The sequence below is a fragment of the Neolamprologus multifasciatus genome, chromosome 14 (genome assembly GCF_963576455.1).
Source record: "Neolamprologus multifasciatus chromosome 14, fNeoMul1.2, whole genome shotgun sequence".
Classification (NCBI taxonomy): Eukaryota; Metazoa; Chordata; class Actinopteri; order Cichliformes; family Cichlidae; genus Neolamprologus; species Neolamprologus multifasciatus.
Genome location: NC_140452.1, coordinates 12015748 through 12033877, shown reverse-complemented (window position 1 = coordinate 12033877; position 18130 = coordinate 12015748). Strand labels below are relative to the sequence as shown.

General features: G+C 39.0%; 1 protein-coding gene across 2 annotated transcripts in view; it reads right to left on the bottom strand.

The window, feature by feature from the left end:
• Positions 1-18130, bottom strand: part of b3glcta (beta 3-glucosyltransferase a) — an 80173-nt gene that overhangs the window by 21483 nt on the left and 40560 nt on the right. For both annotated transcript variants that reach the window (XM_085184604.1, XM_085184605.1), the window contains exons 4-6: positions 14761-14870; positions 1807-1883; positions 1054-1165 (exon numbers count right to left, since the gene is read on the bottom strand). In XM_085184604.1, the coding sequence (XP_085040730.1) occupies positions 1054-1165; positions 1807-1883; positions 14761-14870 (299 nt within the window). The remainder of the gene's footprint in view (positions 1-1053; positions 1166-1806; positions 1884-14760; positions 14871-18130) is intronic.

The following is an 18130-nucleotide window of genomic DNA, read 5'->3' as shown; positions in this document are numbered from 1 at the left end:
TTATCCCAGTTGCATCAGGAAGGCTATCCAGTATAAAATCTGTGGCAAATCAACATGCGGATCCAGCCACTAAGACAACCCCGGTAAAGACAACCCTCAGTAAATAAGGGAGCAGCCAAAACTACCTTCTTCTCTTCTTTGTTCGATTTAGTTTATCAAATAAATCCACAAATTGCAACTACAGTATATCACAAGTTGCACTGTGTTTCATTACTGTCATGCTCTGGCGCCTAACTGGTTGAAGTTAATTGGAAAGTGGCAACTCATTTTTGTGAGGAGCCTTCGCTGCTTAAAGCATTCTGATATGAAATCCAATTTTGTGACTTAACATGAGGCTGACCCCACTAAGCTATTCCACCTGGGAGAGAAGAGTTTGCCTTTGGGCATGTTGTAATGAATCAAGTCATCAGGACGTTGTATCTGTTGCTGGCTTCGCTTTAGAATGAATTTGCGAAGATGCGTTCAATAATGAAACCGATCCCTAAGTTGGAAGTGAAATTGCACGCAGGGTGGAAATTGCCTTTTATGACAATCCAAGGGCAGAGCAAAGCGAACTTCTTACAAACAGCTTAAATCTCAAAAACAAATGTTAAAAATGTGCCACGAATTTGTGTTATTTAAATAATTCATAAATGAAGAACTGAAGGAGAAAGTTATTTTGCTGAGCTCAACTAAGAGAAATGACAATTCCAATGCATGAATTTCTGGAGTGCTCATTCAATATTTATACTTGGCATACTCCACCAACCCATATAGATGAAAAATAATTTCATGAGTGGAGGGACAGGCCTTAAATTAGGTCTACAGCTGAGACTGGAGTGACATATCTGACAGGTTACGCTGTGAGCTGGTGGTGCTCAGTGCAGCTCGACTGTTGCAAAGAAGCTGCAGCCAACCTGATACTGTATCTCATATAACTGAAGCAATGATCGGCTAAGCTGGAATGAAAACAGGAAGCTTTGGTCTCACTGATGAATTTCTTAAAAAGCAAGAGAGAAAGCAATGGGAGAGAGAAAGACGGATGTAGATTAGGAGAAAATATTTTATGCTTACTTTATTTTTGTCAACTTTTGCAAGGACTTTGATGAGGGCAATCAACTTCACGTTTGTTTCTTCCTCAAGAAATACAATCCACGAAGAGTTTTTCCCAAAGGAATGCGATAAGCTGAGGACACACACGCAGGCAGAAATATATAGAGTTAAATAATAAAAACATTTCACTTCAGTCTACTCTGAGGAGATATCTGAGGCTGAGGCTCCTGACCCAGTCAGATCAAAGCAGTCACAACATTTCCCCAGAGGACAGAAAGACAAAAAAACAACACAAAACACACAAGTTCTTTCAGGGAGGAAAGCCTTTCTATATAATGGTCTGGGAATATTCTATGCTACAAGTCTATGCCATGGATGATGAGGACACATTTAGATGCTGTTACACACCTCCCCAAAATAATCATAAGACATATTTTTGATTTTTAAAAAGACTCAGGCATCCAGACAACTGAAGCTAATGTCTTTATCATGCTGTTCATACCGGTGAATACCTGTTACACTTACATGCACATTAAGAAGGTATTTATCATAAAACAAAGCAATAAATCACCGTTACTGCGTTAGTAATGGCTTTTGCACAAATGTGGCAACAAAATGTCCTCGAAACATCAAAATTTACCTTCAAAATTTCAAATTTACACAGTGGAAATTGACAGAAGACAGTGTTTCTCATATGCAGTCCTCAGCACAAAGCTGAGATGTGTTAACTGTTTGTTAATCACACCCAATCATTATCAGTTCAGGGATACTTACTAAGGCAGCAGAGGAAGGATGCTCCAGTCGCCTTCATTTTCTGATAAACTGTGAAGAATCAAAACCACCGGCTGTTTCTGAAAGAAACAACACAGAAACGACAGATAAGATTTATTTATGTTCTATATAAGTTTCATAAGACTTATGTTATTTAACACGTTTTAGCTGATTTCCTCCAAATCCTACACACTGTACAGTTGTGTAAAAGTTCTTGAGATATCCCTCATTTCTTTATATTTTAGTTAGAAAACAATTCAGCACGTTGTCACCATGGAAATGCAGTATTTAAGGCAAAAACAGAGTTTACCTCATTCTAACGAGCTTGGAAGTCAATAGTTTGATTTGAGCACCTTTATTCTTTAACACAGCCTGAACTCTCTTAGACAGGTTTTCTTGAAATTTCTTTAGGTAGTCTTCAGGAACAGTTCTTCGGGCGTTTTGATGGACATTCAAAGCTCTTGTTTGGATATTGGCTGCCTTTTGTTCTATTCTCTTTTAAGATGATCCCACACTGCTTCAATAATAATGAGGTCTGGGCTCCAGGGGGGCCAGTCCACGATTGATACGTTTCCATTGTGTAGTTTTGTTTTTTGTTTTTTGTGTGTGTTATTGGCAGCGTGTTGGGCATGTCATGCTGAAAAATTGTGTCAAAAACTTGCCAATCACATGCTTTCCACATGGTGTTGTATGGTGGATCGAAATTCCGTTTTTACAGTTTTTTGTGTTTATAATTATTATAATTCCAACAATTACAAACCCCATCACCACTGGATGAACTCCCAGATGCCCTGAGACTGATGAGGCTTTGGCAAACAGTAGATGGATCAACTGACGGGTCAGATTTATCTCTCAGGTCCCGTAAAAGGTGTTTGGTGGATTTTTTCCTATTTTCTTAGGGGCATGACTTTCAGGTACCATTCATCGGATGTAGTTCATTTTTTAGATCTTTCACTTCTTCTTTTGTCCTCACCTGTGCTTTTTTTTTCTTTTAAAAAAAAGGCACACTACACTATAAGCCAAAGTTTTAGCTAATACCTTTTTTCAGGATCACCTTATTCGTGCAAAAATACAATTTTTTGCCTGTCAAATTGTATTATCTTTGGTATTTTTCATAGATTCAGCCAAAGAAATGGGAACAAATGTGTTTTTGGCACAGGCTGCAAGTAACAAAATGCCTAAAAATACTATTTCAAATGGGCTCTTTGCTAAGTTGTCTGTTACGTGTAGAAAAAGCCACTCACGTGTAGAAACAACATGAGTGGCTTTTTTATGTCTAAATAATTCATAGTTCAGCATTAAGTGGATTAACAAAAGAAAAAAAAATGGTCAGGTACAAGGAGTGGACTGAAAATAAATGAAAAAGCATCCAATGTCCAAAGACAAACTTTGAATACTTTCAAAAAGCCCTGAGAACTCTTGCTTAAGACCAATTACAAGAAAGTAAAGCTCCTTAGACGCTAAACATGAAAAACTGAACTATGCATTACCAGCTTTGCATAATACTGTACTGTGTACAATTCTGCAAATCAGACTGGTGTGTTTTACTGTTCTGCACAGCACAGCTACTGTTTACTATTAATTTCAGTAAATCAATAAGTAAGTCAATGATTTCACAAAAATATTGTCACTTTGATGAATACATTTGTTAAACTACTCTGCTTATAATTGGGTTTTTCCAAGTATCTGGGTTGTGTTGCACATGTAAAACCTCTCATCATACTTTCATGAATCTGGATATGCTCATTAGAATATTCCAAATGAAATCATCATGCTGAAGTTTTCCCAACAATGATGGTGAGAAATCAGGATATCAGAGCGCATGACAAGTCTGTCTTTTGAGATGGTCACTGTATCAGATCAGTTGACTGTGGCATTAGAAAAAAACTATAAAACTAAGTCCAGAGCTGCTCCTGCTGCTACTTCCTGTCCTTACACTAAAATATAAACTTTGATAAGAAAGAAAGAAACAAGAACAGGATATTTTAGGATGCGTACAGTGCCTACAATCCCTTCTAAAAAAAATTTCCTTTGAGTGGCCAGAGCTGAGAAATTGTGTGAGGATTGTCTGAGAGAGCCAATGTTTCATTTCACACTGTGAGGAAAACAAAGCAGCAGAGCGTAAGACCCTGTGGTTCATTACAGCATGGTCCACTCATCATGCAGGAAGTCAGGGAGAACAGCCTCCTCTGAGTCGTTCTGTCTAGCGGCAGCATGTTTGATTTAGCTGATGAGGCCGACACTGTGTATACATATTAATCCTGATTAGTCAGCTGAGGTTTATTATCTCTAACCATATTACACAAGTTTACTCTTAAAACGATCACACGTCTGACGTCTGCCATGTTTTATTAAACTGTTCTCTACTTGACATTTACACCATTGCTGTTCCATGAAAAAATAAAGGGGAAAAATAAAATCAAAGACGCATCATCTTCAGATAATAATGCAAACTCAAAACAAGGGCTTTTTCTTCGAAGAGCTATCGACATTCTTTTGATAATAGAGGCATTCAAGAAGACCAGACAGATAGTTTTATAGCAGTTGGGTGCGAGCCGCAAACTGCTAATCAAAAGATAAGAGCCAGTCCTCACGAGGACATGAACAGGACACTGATTGCTTGCTGACTAGGAAGATAATGGGGGTCAGTGGGACCTGGCTGTAATACAGTCATAGGAAGCTTTAACCAATAAGGGCTGGAGGAGAGATCCAGCAGTCACCTGTAAAAATAAGGACTGCAGTTGAAAAGAAAATCCATTTTTCATACGAACAAATTTTCATCACTGTGGCTTCTTATACGCATGAATTGCTATTACAGTGATGAACAGGAAAGCATTAAAAACATGCATATTGCACTACTGCTGGTAAAGGTTTTAGTTTAATCGCATTTTGCTGTAGTCTCAGCGCGTCTCTGTGGATATAAGCATTGGCTAAATGACAAAAACACTATAAATGTAATGTGAATTTTCCCAGAAGGCAGAATGTCAGACTGTAGGAACATGGGCTGTGAACCGACACAGAATGCACAAGTTCCTGTGTGTAAGTCAGTACAACACAACCTTTAGGAGTCCAATGAGGATAAAACAGAAATATCAGAAAGTTTCCAGTTAACTGACCCTGAAACTTCACATAATTAGAGAAACAGTGTGAGCTTTTAATTATTTAATTATCTAAAACAACATTTTGCCTACATCCAAACTTCATTACCAAAACTATCCAAGGTTATCTCTTTTCTGCATTGTCGTTGCTGTGTTTTTATGTCTCAAAAAATGATTTATAGATATTTTCATGACAGTTTTCTGTTCCACAGAACTGTATACATCTAAAATAACAATAAACAGCAAAAGTACAATCTTAGCAAAGTCTCTTTGGCTTTGATGGCTTTCTTTCACTGTTTCTATAACACCCTGTAAGACTGTTAGAATTATAAGATTTTCTGTGATGTGCCTCGGAGGTGTGACTGTAGACATAGACAGCTGGTTATAACTTATGTTTGGCTTGGGATGATAGGCTGGCAGACAGTAATATCAATTGGAGTTTACATTTTATCCATGCTATTCGAACACCTTTTCTGCTTTTGTTTTGGCATATTTTTATTCTGACAGCAATTCAAACAAAACAGGACCCTGCAAAACAGAAGTGGCTTGCACAAAAACTGGCACTTGATATTTTAAGAGCTATTCTAAATGAAAATATTTTAATATGTTAACTGAAATTGGACCTCAGTAATAGAGGCTAGAGCTCTATTAATTTTACTTTTTTAAAATTTTATTTATTTAGGACAGTGCATGTTAATGAACATAAATGTAAAAAAAAAATTACATGAATGTAAACATGCCAGATTATAGCCAAAGGCTAATTTCCATCTGTTGTCCTTAAACATAAAAAAATAGACAATAATTCATAAAAAATCATCATTCATTCATAATAAAAACTTCATCACCAAACTTACACATACACACCATTCTGTTCCCAAATAAAACATTAAAACTATACAACTCATACATGATCACACACTTGATTTGTCCATAACCAGTTTTTAACCTTTGCTTTAAACAAATTGAATGTCGAGCATTCTCTAATGGGTTGAGGAAGACTGTTCCACAGATGGCCACCCTTAACAGAGAGGACGTTCTGCCCAAATGCTGTCCGTCTGTGGGGTATAAACAAGTCTCCTCGGATTGTAGCTCGAGTGGTCCTGTCTGAGCTTTCTTTATGCCTAATGAACTGCTTTAGTGGTGGTGGAGCAAGGGAGTGTAAGACTTTATATATTAAACACACTCTTTTAAGTTTCACTAAGTTATTGAAGTTCAGTAATTTATGTTTTTTTAACACATGACAGTGGTGGTGGGAAGTCGGTTTTTTGTCAAGTAGTTTTAAACTTCTTTTATAAATGTTTTCAATAGTTTTAAGTGTTGTTGGACAAGCAAGTGACCAGGACGTCAAACAATAGTCCATATGAGAGATGATCATTGAGTAAAAATAAGTTTTTGCAACATTCATATTTAAATTATTACGTATATGATTAAAATTTCGATTATTAAATTTAAGCACCTGGGACACTTTATTTATGTGACTCTTGAAGGATAATGTTGGGTCTAGAATGACCCCAAGATATTTAAATTCCGGAGCTAATTCAAGCTCTACTCCATCCAGGAATATGTTTGACTGCTTCAAGTTTAAGGGGCGTTTTGAAAAATACATACAGACAGTTTTTGAGGTGTTCAACATTAGGCATGAGTCCTCCAGCCAGCTATGCATTAATGCTAAAGCAGCTGTAAGATCTTTTGCCACCTGCTGGACACTATTTGCTTGCGTATATATAACTGCATCATCCGCATACATTTGAGCAAATATATTTGGACAGACTTCAGGTAAGTTATTGATAAAAAGAGAGAACAATAAGGGCCCAAGAACAGATCCTTGAGGAACCCCTGTATCACAGTCTAAATATGGAGATTTAACCCCATCCAACACCACACACTGTTTCCTGTGTGAGAGATATGAGGCAAACCACTGAAGAGCCTGACTGGAGATATTAAACTGAGTCAATCTGGACAACAATATCTGATGGGAGTCGAAAGAGTCGAAAGCCTTCTTCAGATCTAAAAATACAGCTCCAACACAGGGACTCTTGTCCAGCAAGCTCTTCAAGTTCTCCACTAACATACACAGGGCAGTATCTGTGGAGTGATGTGCCCGAAAGCCAAACTGCAATGGATGTAATGAGGGTTGGGTGTTTTCTAGGTGAGCAGTGAGGAGTTTAACCACCCACTTCTCAGCTATTTTAGATACGACCGGGAGTATGCTTATGGGGCAATAATTAGCCATGTCAGTCTTCATACCTGCTTTGAAAATTGGTGTAACTGCAGCAATTTTCCAATCTGTTGGAACAATGGAATGTTCGAAAGACATATTCAAAACATGAGTTGTTGGACGTACAAGCAAATCCATATGTTCCTTTAGGAAATTTGTGTTAATACCATATACATCAAGTGCTTTTGATTGTTTTAAACCTGTAATTAGTTTAGCAACTTCAGTGTCTGAAATATGAGTGATGGTGAACAAATTTTGACCAACATCATTCACATTATCAGAGCATACGACTGAGTCAAAGCTCTGACTGATCTCCTTAACAGATGAAATAAAGAAAGTGCTTAAGTTACTGGCAATAGATAGAGGCTCTCTAACAATAGAGTTATTTACATAAAGTTCAATTGTATTTTTACTTTTGTTTGAATGACGGCCAAGTAATTTATTTAAGTGTTGCCAGATAATTTTACCATTACCTTTGGCTCTTTCAATTATATTTATAAAACAATTTGCTTTGGCCTGTCTCAAACTTCTTGTTACTTTGTTCCGCATTGAAGTAAATCTCTGTCTATCCAGAGTTAGACCTGTTTTCAGGAACTGTTTTAGTAATTGATCTCTTGTTTTCATTAAATTCTTGCACTCTTTGTTTAACCAGGGCAAATTAGATGTTGTCTTTATTTTTTGTCGACCTCTAATGGAGTATGTTGATATAACATCCTTGACAATGTCAGTGAAGTGACTGCTGCAGAATTGTGGATCATCACTACACAATAAAGGCTCCCAGTTAACTGATGCTAATGCTTCTCCTACATTTTGTCGCTGACTTCTTGGTATAAATTCATAAAAGGATCTCCTATTAGATGAACTTTGAAAGTCATTCTTAACCCGTGATTTTATAAGTTTTCTAGAAAATAATATAAAATTGTGGTCTGAAATACGAGTGATAAAATTATAAGATTTAATAATTCGCTCGGGCTTATTACTGAAAACCAGATCTATTTTAGTTTTAGAGTGTCTCGTTATTCTTGTGGGTTGTTCAATGTCTTGAGTAAAGTTCAAAGTCTCCATTATGTCCTTGAGTGTTTTTCTGTCCTTTTCACAGTCCCAGTTGACATTAAAATCTCCCATTACAATTATTTCATTAGACTTATTATTTATAGTATGATATTTAAGTAATCTCTGTAGTTGTTCATAAAAAATATTCTTTGCGGAAGGAGGGCGATATAAACAGATCAACGTAAATGACATTTCTGGGGAAAGAGTGATTTTAACAGAAATATGTTCTATTTCGACACCTATTGGTGAACTAAGTAAAGAGCAGTCCAGGTGTTTTTTTACATACACAAGTATTCCTCCTCCTCTTGTTCCAATTCTATCCCTTCTGAATACTGTGTACTCTGGAAAGACAACCGCAGACTCAGGAGAAGAACTTGTGAGCAAAGATTCAGAGATACCCAAAATAGAAATATTGGAATTGCTTAGAATATGTTCCAGTTGCTCATGCTTTGGTAACATACTGCGAATGTTAATGTGTCCACATAGAAGCCCCTTTGGTTTATTTTTAGTGTCCCAGATTACTTTAGCCTGATTAAATGTCTTGCAGATCTTTGTTCCTCTGTAAATTTTAATAGCAGGATTTCTTGTCCTTTTGTTGACAATGCTATGAGCATTTAATGATGAGAAACCCTTTACCGGAGACTGTAATTTGGGTAGAGCAGGTGGGGGCCCAGGCAGCCGAGATGGGGGCCCAGGCAGCCGCGTTGGGGGCCAAGGCAGCCGAGGTGGAGGCCCAGACAGCCGAGGTGGAGGCCCAGACAGCCGAGGTGGAGGTCCGAGCAGCTGAGATGGAGGTCCGAGCAGCTGAGATGTAGGCTCAGGCAGCCGAGATGTAGGCTCAGGCAGCCAAGATTGAAACCCAGTCAGCTGAGGTGGAGGCCCAGGCAGCTGAGGTGGAGGCCCAGGCAGCCGAGGTGCAGGCCCAGGCAGCCAAGATTGAAACCCAGGCAGCCGAGGTGGAGGCCCAGGCAGCCGAGGTGGAGGCCCAGGCAGCCGAGGTGGAAGCCCAGGCAGCCGAGGTGGAAGCCCAGGCAGCCGAGGTGGAGGCCCAAGCAGCTGGGGTGGAGGCCCAGGCAGCTGAGGTGGAAGACCAGGCAGCCGAGGTGGAGGCCCAGGCAGCTGAGGTGGAGGCCCAGGCAGCTAAGGTGGAAGCCCAGGCAGCTGAGGTGGAGGCCCGAGCAGCTGAGGTGAAAGCCCAGCTGGCTGAAATGTAGGCCCAGGCAGCTGAGGTGGAGGCCCAGGAAGGTGAGGTGGAAGCCCAGGCAGCTGAGGTGGAGGCCCAGGAAGCTGAGGTGGAAACCCAGGCAGCTGAGGTGGAGGCCCAGGCAGCTGAGGTGGAGGCCCAGGCAGCTGAGGTGGAAACCCAGGCAGCTGAGGTGGAGGCCCGAGCAGCTGAGGTGAAAGCCCAGGCAGCTGAGGTGGAGGCCCGAGCAGCTGAGGTGAAAGCCCAGCTAGCTGAAATGTAGGCCCAGGCAGCTGAGGTGGAGGCCCAGGAAGCTGAGGTGGAGGCCCAGGCAGCCAAGATTGAAACCTAGGCAGCTGAGGTGGAGGCCCAGGCAACTGAAATGGAGGCCCAGGCAACTGAAATGGAGGCCCTGCCAGCTGAGATGGAGGCCCAGGCAGCTGAGATGGAGGCCCAGGCAGGCCTAGGCTAACTAGGCTAATTAGTTGTAGCCAGTCCAAATCACTGATGTTTGAATTAGGTCCAGGATTTAGTTCTATATCACCAGCCAAAAGTAGCATCAGAACAAGTTTCAGAATCTCCAGCGACAGTTGTGGTATATTTGATTGTTCATGTTTACCTGGGGGTGGTCTAGCATGACCAAAATCCAAGAATCTTGTGAACAAAAGATGTTGACTCCATTTGGCTGGGAAAGTGGTATAATTATCCAGTTTTCTTGGACATGTCGAACTCCACAGAAGATAAAAATGTATAAAAACAAAAAGACAAGTTGATGTCAAGATACAGGGGTTTTTAGGTGGGTTTTTTGGCAAACGCACAGGACCTGCCAAGCTGTGTGTCTGCACCCTAGCAGCCATCTTGGATTGTGATCTTTTCCTTTAAAAATATTTTTTCCTCTCTTGGTGATCATTTAGTAACTACTCATGGTGAGGGACAAATGTGCATTCCCTAAGAGAAATGTGTATACTTTATCACTGGTTGAGGAGAGGGGTTCCTCCAGGTTGCTGGTAGGTGGACTGCTCAATGGTAAATGGACTGGTTCTTATACAGAGGTCCCTCGCTATAACGTGGTTCACCTTTCGCGGCCTCGCTGTTTCGCAGATTTCTTGTGTGTGCAATTATGCATGCTTTTTTTCAGTGCCTTGTGTTCTGCGTCCTGATTGGCTGTAGATCATTGTCTATCAATCTCGTGCTGTCTCCTGTACAGTGCAGAATGCGTCCAGCTTGTCAAACTTACATAAATCTTCGATCGCCATATGACTCTGAAGTGCTGTACTGTATGTTTGTAAGTTTCTCCCCAACAAACAACAATGTTGACGAAATGTTTTGTACAATCAAAGACACCTGCAGGTGCCTTTGGTTTCATTCTATAATGCTGGACTTATTTTTCTACGATGGTTTGAACGTGAGCGTTTAAACAAGAGAGAAAAGTGTGAAAATGTTCATGCCTGTCCGAGAAAAGCATATAAAGTGTGTAGTGAAGGGTTTTAAAACCTTAAAACATCTATAATAATTGTAAAAAATAAAGTTAGCTACTTTGCGAATTTCACCTATCGAGGGTTATTTTTAGAACGTAATCCCCGCGATAAACGAGGGACCACTGTATAGTGCTTTTCTAGCACTCAAGCTACCTAGCACAGGTGAAACACAACTGTTACTCTGAAGGCCAGTCAAAGTGTGTTTATGTGGCACTCAGGGATGTAGTGAATTAAAATGGTGAGTGTTTGCAGACAAGTCAGCGTCTTCCTAACAAACTACAGGGGACTGCAGCAATCCACTAGTGACAAAAGAGATTTCTGGTGCAGCTCTTTGCAAACAATTTCCCCTGTGGACAGTGAGCAAAATTCCAACCTTCACTCGCTGCCAGTCAGTCAGTCAGGATATACACTTACTGCCATAGGCACTGGTCAGACTCTAGGGGTGTGTGACTGAGGCCTTACTTGGATGACTACTGTAGATACCTTATTAAGCTATGTTTAAGTCTGTCGGTTTATAGACATGAACAGAAAAACAAAAGAGTGAAAGAATGTAAATTCTGATTCATGTCAGGAGCAAAAGTTTAGCTCACTTTTTGTGCTGTGAGATCCTGGAGGATGGATGGGTCAACACAGCGCCAAGTTTTTATTATGAAACAAACCACTGCTCCTTCCTTTCTTTGCTCTAACAGTAGTTATTGGTAGTTGCTTTCATCACTGCCACTATCACTCCCGATCATTAACTAACTACTCAAAGATGATTGTGCCTGGATTTATCCAAACCTAAACTATAGCAGCTTCAGATAAGAAAATGTTTTTTTTTTCATTAAAAAATAAGAGATTTGTCGCAGTGAAGTAATTTTGCTTTGTCAATTTTGGCGTTCAATTAAAAATGAATTTAAAAAGCTGTGCCATTACAGATATAGATGTCCTTGTTTCATTTAGTGGACTTATTAAATGAGAATTATTTTGCTGATTACAATTAAAATTAAATGCACAAGCAAAAGACTACATTTTATTAAGTCATGGAATTAAAAACTGAACATAGTAAAGGTAAACAATGACATAAAAGGTTTTAATGAAAAAGAAATGCAAGTATAAGAGGAAAAATTGTTGTTCCCATTGTCCTCTCTCCCCCTTTTTGCATTTGCATTTTTTCCATCTGATATTTCATGCTTTATAAATTCTACTAGATTTTAATTTGGGGTTAAATCATGTTTCATACAGACCCACATTAAATTTTAACGTGTTAACGTGTTGAATATGCAGCCTTTGTGTAACAGCAGCATTCATCCCCCGTGAGCTTTTTTTAGTGCATTTCAATCAAAATTCTGATTTATCACAAATCTTATAACTCTTTAAAAAGCTGTTAAGCCTTTACTGATGTGTCTTTAAGAAGCTGCCAGCTCTGAAATTAGTTTGTGTAATTGCATGCAACAGATGCTAAAATGCCAGTCATCTCTGAGATCACAAATGCAAACAGAACATGATGTGGCAAGTCTGTCTCGTCTCATAAAACTTGATGTGGATTAGTGTAACTAAATCTCATCGTGACAAGTCTTGTCATCTTGCATAAACTGAGGCCACTGTTTATTACAGCAAACATGGAATCATATTTTTAAAGTGTACCAGCTATTAAAGCATGCAAAAAAAAAATCTGACCTATAAAAATTTAATTAGACATTAACTCTAATTTCTTATTTTTGGACTTTGTAATTCTTGTGGTGTAGTGTGCGCCTTTGGGGTTGTTTTCACACAAAGATGAGACAAAAAAGAAGACAATACTGGCTCCAGTAATTTTCAAGGGAAGTTGTTGCTGAAAAACTGATTGCTTTTTTAAAATGGGAACAGACTTTTTTGAAACACTTCAGTTGGGTTTTAGAGTAAACCACAGCACAGACACTGCACTCCTTAGAGTGATGATTGCCAGTGATGCTGGAAAATATTTATTGAAATGTCTTTAACAATGTTAAAGGCATTTCAATAAATGTCTTTAAAATGTATTATTATTTAGCATTTCTGGTCCACTTTTAAAGTGATTTTATTCTTATTACAGGATAGGTCTTTTAGTGTAAAACCTGGCAATTCATGGTCATCCTCTTTAAAAATGACCCATAGAGCACCTCAGGGGTCTGTCCTTGGACCTTTTTTTGTTCTCTGTACATGTAACCGTTGAGGTAAGCCATCTGTAGATATGGTGTGAATTTCCACTTCGGTGCAGATGACATGCAGCTGCACATCTCTTTAAACCCCAATGACATTCATCAACTCAACATATTTTATCCATGATCAAATACTGGATGGCACCGAACCTCCTTTAATAAATATGAATAAGACTGATGTAATCTTTACGTGAATCTTTATTTAGTGGTCCTGATGGAGCGCAAGCATATACGACAACACATCATGGGTGTTTGTCCATGAATTTTGGCCAATATTTTAAAAATCTTGTCACTTGCAACAAAGCTCCTTGGCTTGAACAGGCATGTCATCTCTATTGTCTCCTCATTCTTTATGGAACTCAGGAGACTCACCAATATCAGTTCAATTTCTAAAACTCCTTATACACATGTTTGGGTCAAGAAACTACAACAAACTAAACTACAACTTGTCTATAATTTATTTTTAAAAACGCCTAAAACAAACAAACATCTTTACTGCCAGAAGATATTTAAGATCTTCTGGCCACAATCTGAGGTCCTTGACCAAGGCCCTGCTAGCCATCTCAGCTCTCAGCTGAGGACAAAGGGTGACTAGGCTTTTCTGTTAGGACACCCACTCTCTGGAACAACTTCCCTAAGGAGATCAAATTGACACACTCCCTGTCTTCTTAAATGTCTCTTAAAGACATGTTTTTAGAAGTGGGCTTTCTCGCTGCTTCCAGTTTGAGATAATTTTATATCATCTGTCCATCTGTTCAGCCATCCATTTTCTTCCACTTATCCACTTTTGCTGTTTTCATTGAGAATTAAATTTTTGTGTTTTAATTGTCTAGTGCTGTAAGGTTTCCCTCTATGTATAAATTTCTTCTTAAATGTTTGTTACATTTAGCTTGTATTGTTTATTAGTTTATTTATTTATATTACTGTGGCAACACGAATCAGAAAAAATGACTTGCTCTAAATTCGGCACAGCTAGTCAATACTCTGGATACAAGATACATAGCATTGAGCAGGAGACTGAGACAATATTGTTTCCAACTCAGTGACCAATCCAAGAATATTGAGGAAGAAAAAAAAGTATTTTAATAGAATAAACACAGCGAGTGATTGCGTCCTTTAATTGAATGTAATATTGTTGTTAGCAACACTGCATTGACTATTTAACTGAATAGATTATATCATACATTGCACTACATTAAATCTGCTCTGAATAGACTTGAAGAAAAAAAGCCAGGCTGACATAATGCTGATGTTCTTACTGGGAGTTTACAAATCCCTTAAAATGCTGAAAACAAACAAACAAACAAACTTTTGATGATTATTATTAAGTATGTAAGTGGTCACAGTGATACATGTGAAAATCAAAGTTAGACAACTCACTGGATTTCCATAACAAATAAAATATTAAAAGCACATGAGAAGCTATTTCAAACTACACTTACTTCATACCTTTGACTTAAAAGTACTTTACAGGTTAATCTGGAACTACCATGAATTATATAATACTAATATTTAATACGTGATCTGATGAGCAATGAGTAACAATGCAACTAGTAAACAATTAGCAAAGTGTTTATGTTTAAACCCTTTAGTGTGTAGATTTTAAATGAAAAATGAGTTTAACTGAATGTTATGACACCCTGCAGCAACATAAACAGAAAGAACTCATATTCAGATGAGACTGATGGTGAAAGCTGATGTCATGATCAACACATATTTATACTCAAATGTACCACCATAGGAAAAACGCGTGCACATTGAGTCTTACCTTCGTAAAACCGCGTGCCTGCTTGAGCAAATCTTCTCTCCGTCTTTCTGCCTGCCTCACATGGAAGGTGTTGCTTTGACTCTGGATGACGAACACTATCTCCCGCAGGTCTGGAGGAACACAAAGGACAAAAATGTGTGACAGCTCACATACTGTGAAAAAGGATCATGGCAATCGATGACCTTCTGCAAGCAAGGCAAGATAAGAGCCACAGCCTGAATAACAGAGGTGACTTTTGCTAATATCCATTACTGGCCTGGTGATAATAACCAGGACATCAAGAGCTTAATTGGCTTGGGGAGAGAGTATGTAAATGTCACATCCCAGACTGTTTTAGTTAATAAAAGATTAGCAGTCAGAAGTCTTTCTCTGAGGTGCTGTAACACCCAAACGTTGACACAGCCCAGCTGTTCATTCCTAGCTGGCTTACACAACTGCAAAATCAGTAGAAATAAGTATTGTTAAGGCCAAGGTTAGGAAAAAGTGATTAGCTCAACAATGTCCTTTGAAATCTGCTAATAGAAGCTATAGAATGGAATGCTGACCAGTGGCGGAGCGGGGGGGTGGGGGGGCTTACTGGACTTAAGCCTGGTTTTTTTTTCAGAAGCCCGGGGTCTTTTGGAGTGTAATTTTTTCGTAGTTAGATGCCTGGCTGACAACTGTATAAGACAAAAACTGCACACAATATTCGAAGCACATAGTGCACACTGTGGGAATTAACGACTGTGCGTAAATCCCCCCTAATATTGGTATGATCCGAGCTCAGACATTAAGCGACTGAGCGAGGGGGTGGGGGGAGCTGCTGCCTGCGAGTGCGCTGTTGGAGAAATGCAGCCAGGCAGACAGAGGAGAACTGAAGTTCGACCAGGTACCAAAGCAAATCATTCGTACTGTACAAATAATGTAAATATGACGGTGAATCACAAAAGATTGATATCAAACTGATCACTTGACCCATATTACGTTACTTGCTCTTCGAGTGAATCAACAAATGGCGAAATGAAACAACAATGCTGTTTCTTTAGAGAGTCTTAGCTTACATGTGTGTTTATTTCATATTTTCAGTTGTTACCCTCCACGGCTAAATAAATCGGTTTCAGTAATGTACTGATATACAAGAATGGACATAAGGGGCTTCTTTCAAAGAACAAACTCTGGTAGATGTTATTTTATATATTAAAACATATAAAATAAGTTGGCTACTGTTCAGTTCAGTATATTTCTATGCAAAACAAGAGGAATTTCAATACACAGCAGTATATTCACAGTTTAAACCAGGGGTGATTCTAGGATCAGAGCTTTGGGGGTGCTGAGCACCCCCAAAGCTCTTACTTGTCACAGAGACCTCGTCTCGGTCAGTCCCTGCATCCCTAAATGTCTCCAGTTGTCCCGAGTTCTCTCTGACTGTCTCCTTGGTGCATTTAAACCCCTGTTCCTCCCTGTCCTCGTTGTCTTCGTCTCCGTTATCAGTCATCATAATTTTACCATCTCTGTGCAAGTCTGCAAATTTCTTTATTACATCATAAGATTCTTAAATTCACCAAGTCTCTCTGTGCCTGGGTCCTCGTCACAAATCATGAGATCACTGTTTTGATGATGAGATGAGATGAGACAGCCTTTATTTGTCAGTTGCAGGTCTTTTTCCCACAACCGAGATGACAGACCTTGCCGACTGTACATACAATACAAACATCACATTGGGGAGACAGGGTGGCGTTGCAGATTATTTCTTTTATTTTAATCTATGTCGCCTCACCTTGAGGTTGGCAAATCTATCACTGTTTGGTGGTCAACTCTCTCAAGCAGTTTAACAGTTTCTGTTTTGCCTGTCACTGTTCCCTGTCTGTTTTCTTACCTGGTTCTTCCTGAAATTGTACTTTCTCCTCACGTTCCCCTCTTTCCTCTCTCCCTCTTTGGACTGACAATCATACCCAAATAGATTGTATTAGATGAAAAAATTAAATTAATATGAAAAAATACTATTGAAATCACTAATAAAAAAGTCCTCTCTCAGTGTACTTTCAACCAAAAGGCAAATAACCAAACCACATGAACATCTAATAAAAGATATAAATACTGAAACTCTGATCCAACATTATTCTTGATTGACGGATCATTTGTTCTTACACTTTTACCTGAATGTGGCTCCTTTTTTGAAAAAAACTTCCTTATATCCATTATGAACCTGGCTGTCTGTCTGTACACACACACACACACACACACACACACACACACAACAGGAGTTATAAGGTTAATGGGAATCCAGTCAGTTAGCTAGTAAGTACCTTGGGTTTAATATCGACACATATGACAAAATAAGCAGCTTCTCTCATTCCTTTTCAAACAGGACAGTGGTAACAACAGCAGGCTACAGATAATTTTAAGTTTTAGATTTTAAATAGGCTGCATACATTTCAATGCGAGCAACAGGACGGTCAAATGTCACTGATTTTACTACTGAGTTGGACGGATTGTAGGTTAGCAAACATCGTCGGAAAACACGTTTTCAACACTGCAGGTTACCTGGGTGTAATGTTTTTCAGCTAAAAAGAAACATGGTCTGACTCCTACCTAACTATATAAAGAGTAACTGAAGGTTAAATGCAGCTAATATGTCCTGTTTTAAGCCAGGCACTTCCACCTCCGCTCCGCTGCGTCTCAGCCACTATCGCTCTGGCACAAAGGGCACCAGAGCCAGAGCAGGGGAGAGGCGAGCTGGAACCAACCATTTTGGGGGAGGGGGCATCTATACTTTTGTTGTTAAAATATTAGATCTCAACCAAGTACTGTATGCTTTTTATATTTTTTTTTGTTGTGTATCACGCAAACACCAAATATTGTCAAAAAAGTAAGAAATCTTTGGGGGTGCTTTGATTCATTTTGGGGGTGCTTCAGCGGTTGTGGAGGTGGAAGTGCCAGGCTTAAAACAGGACATGTTAGCTGCTTCAGCACCCCCAAAATGGACTAAAAATCGCCCCTGGTTTAAAAAAGATATTTACATACACTTTATGGAAAACACAAGAACATTTTTCACTGTACAACATCAATTTAGAGTAAACTTGTTTTGTCTTGGATAAATAAATATTGAAATATCTTTTTAATTAGTTAAATGTCAGAATAAAGAGAGAAAGCTGTCTATTTTTTTTATCACTTTCATCAAATTTAGGAGTACATATACACTAAGTTTATTGTTAATTAATAAGACAACTGCAGACATTCCATTCTGAGCTGAAGAAGCTTCTGATAGGTTAGTAGAGTCCATGTGAGTAAATTGGTGGCACACCTGTGGATGCATATAAGGCAAAACACAGAGCCTGTTTCTTTGAAATGGGAAAGTCAAGAGATGTCAACCAAAACACCAGGAAAAGAA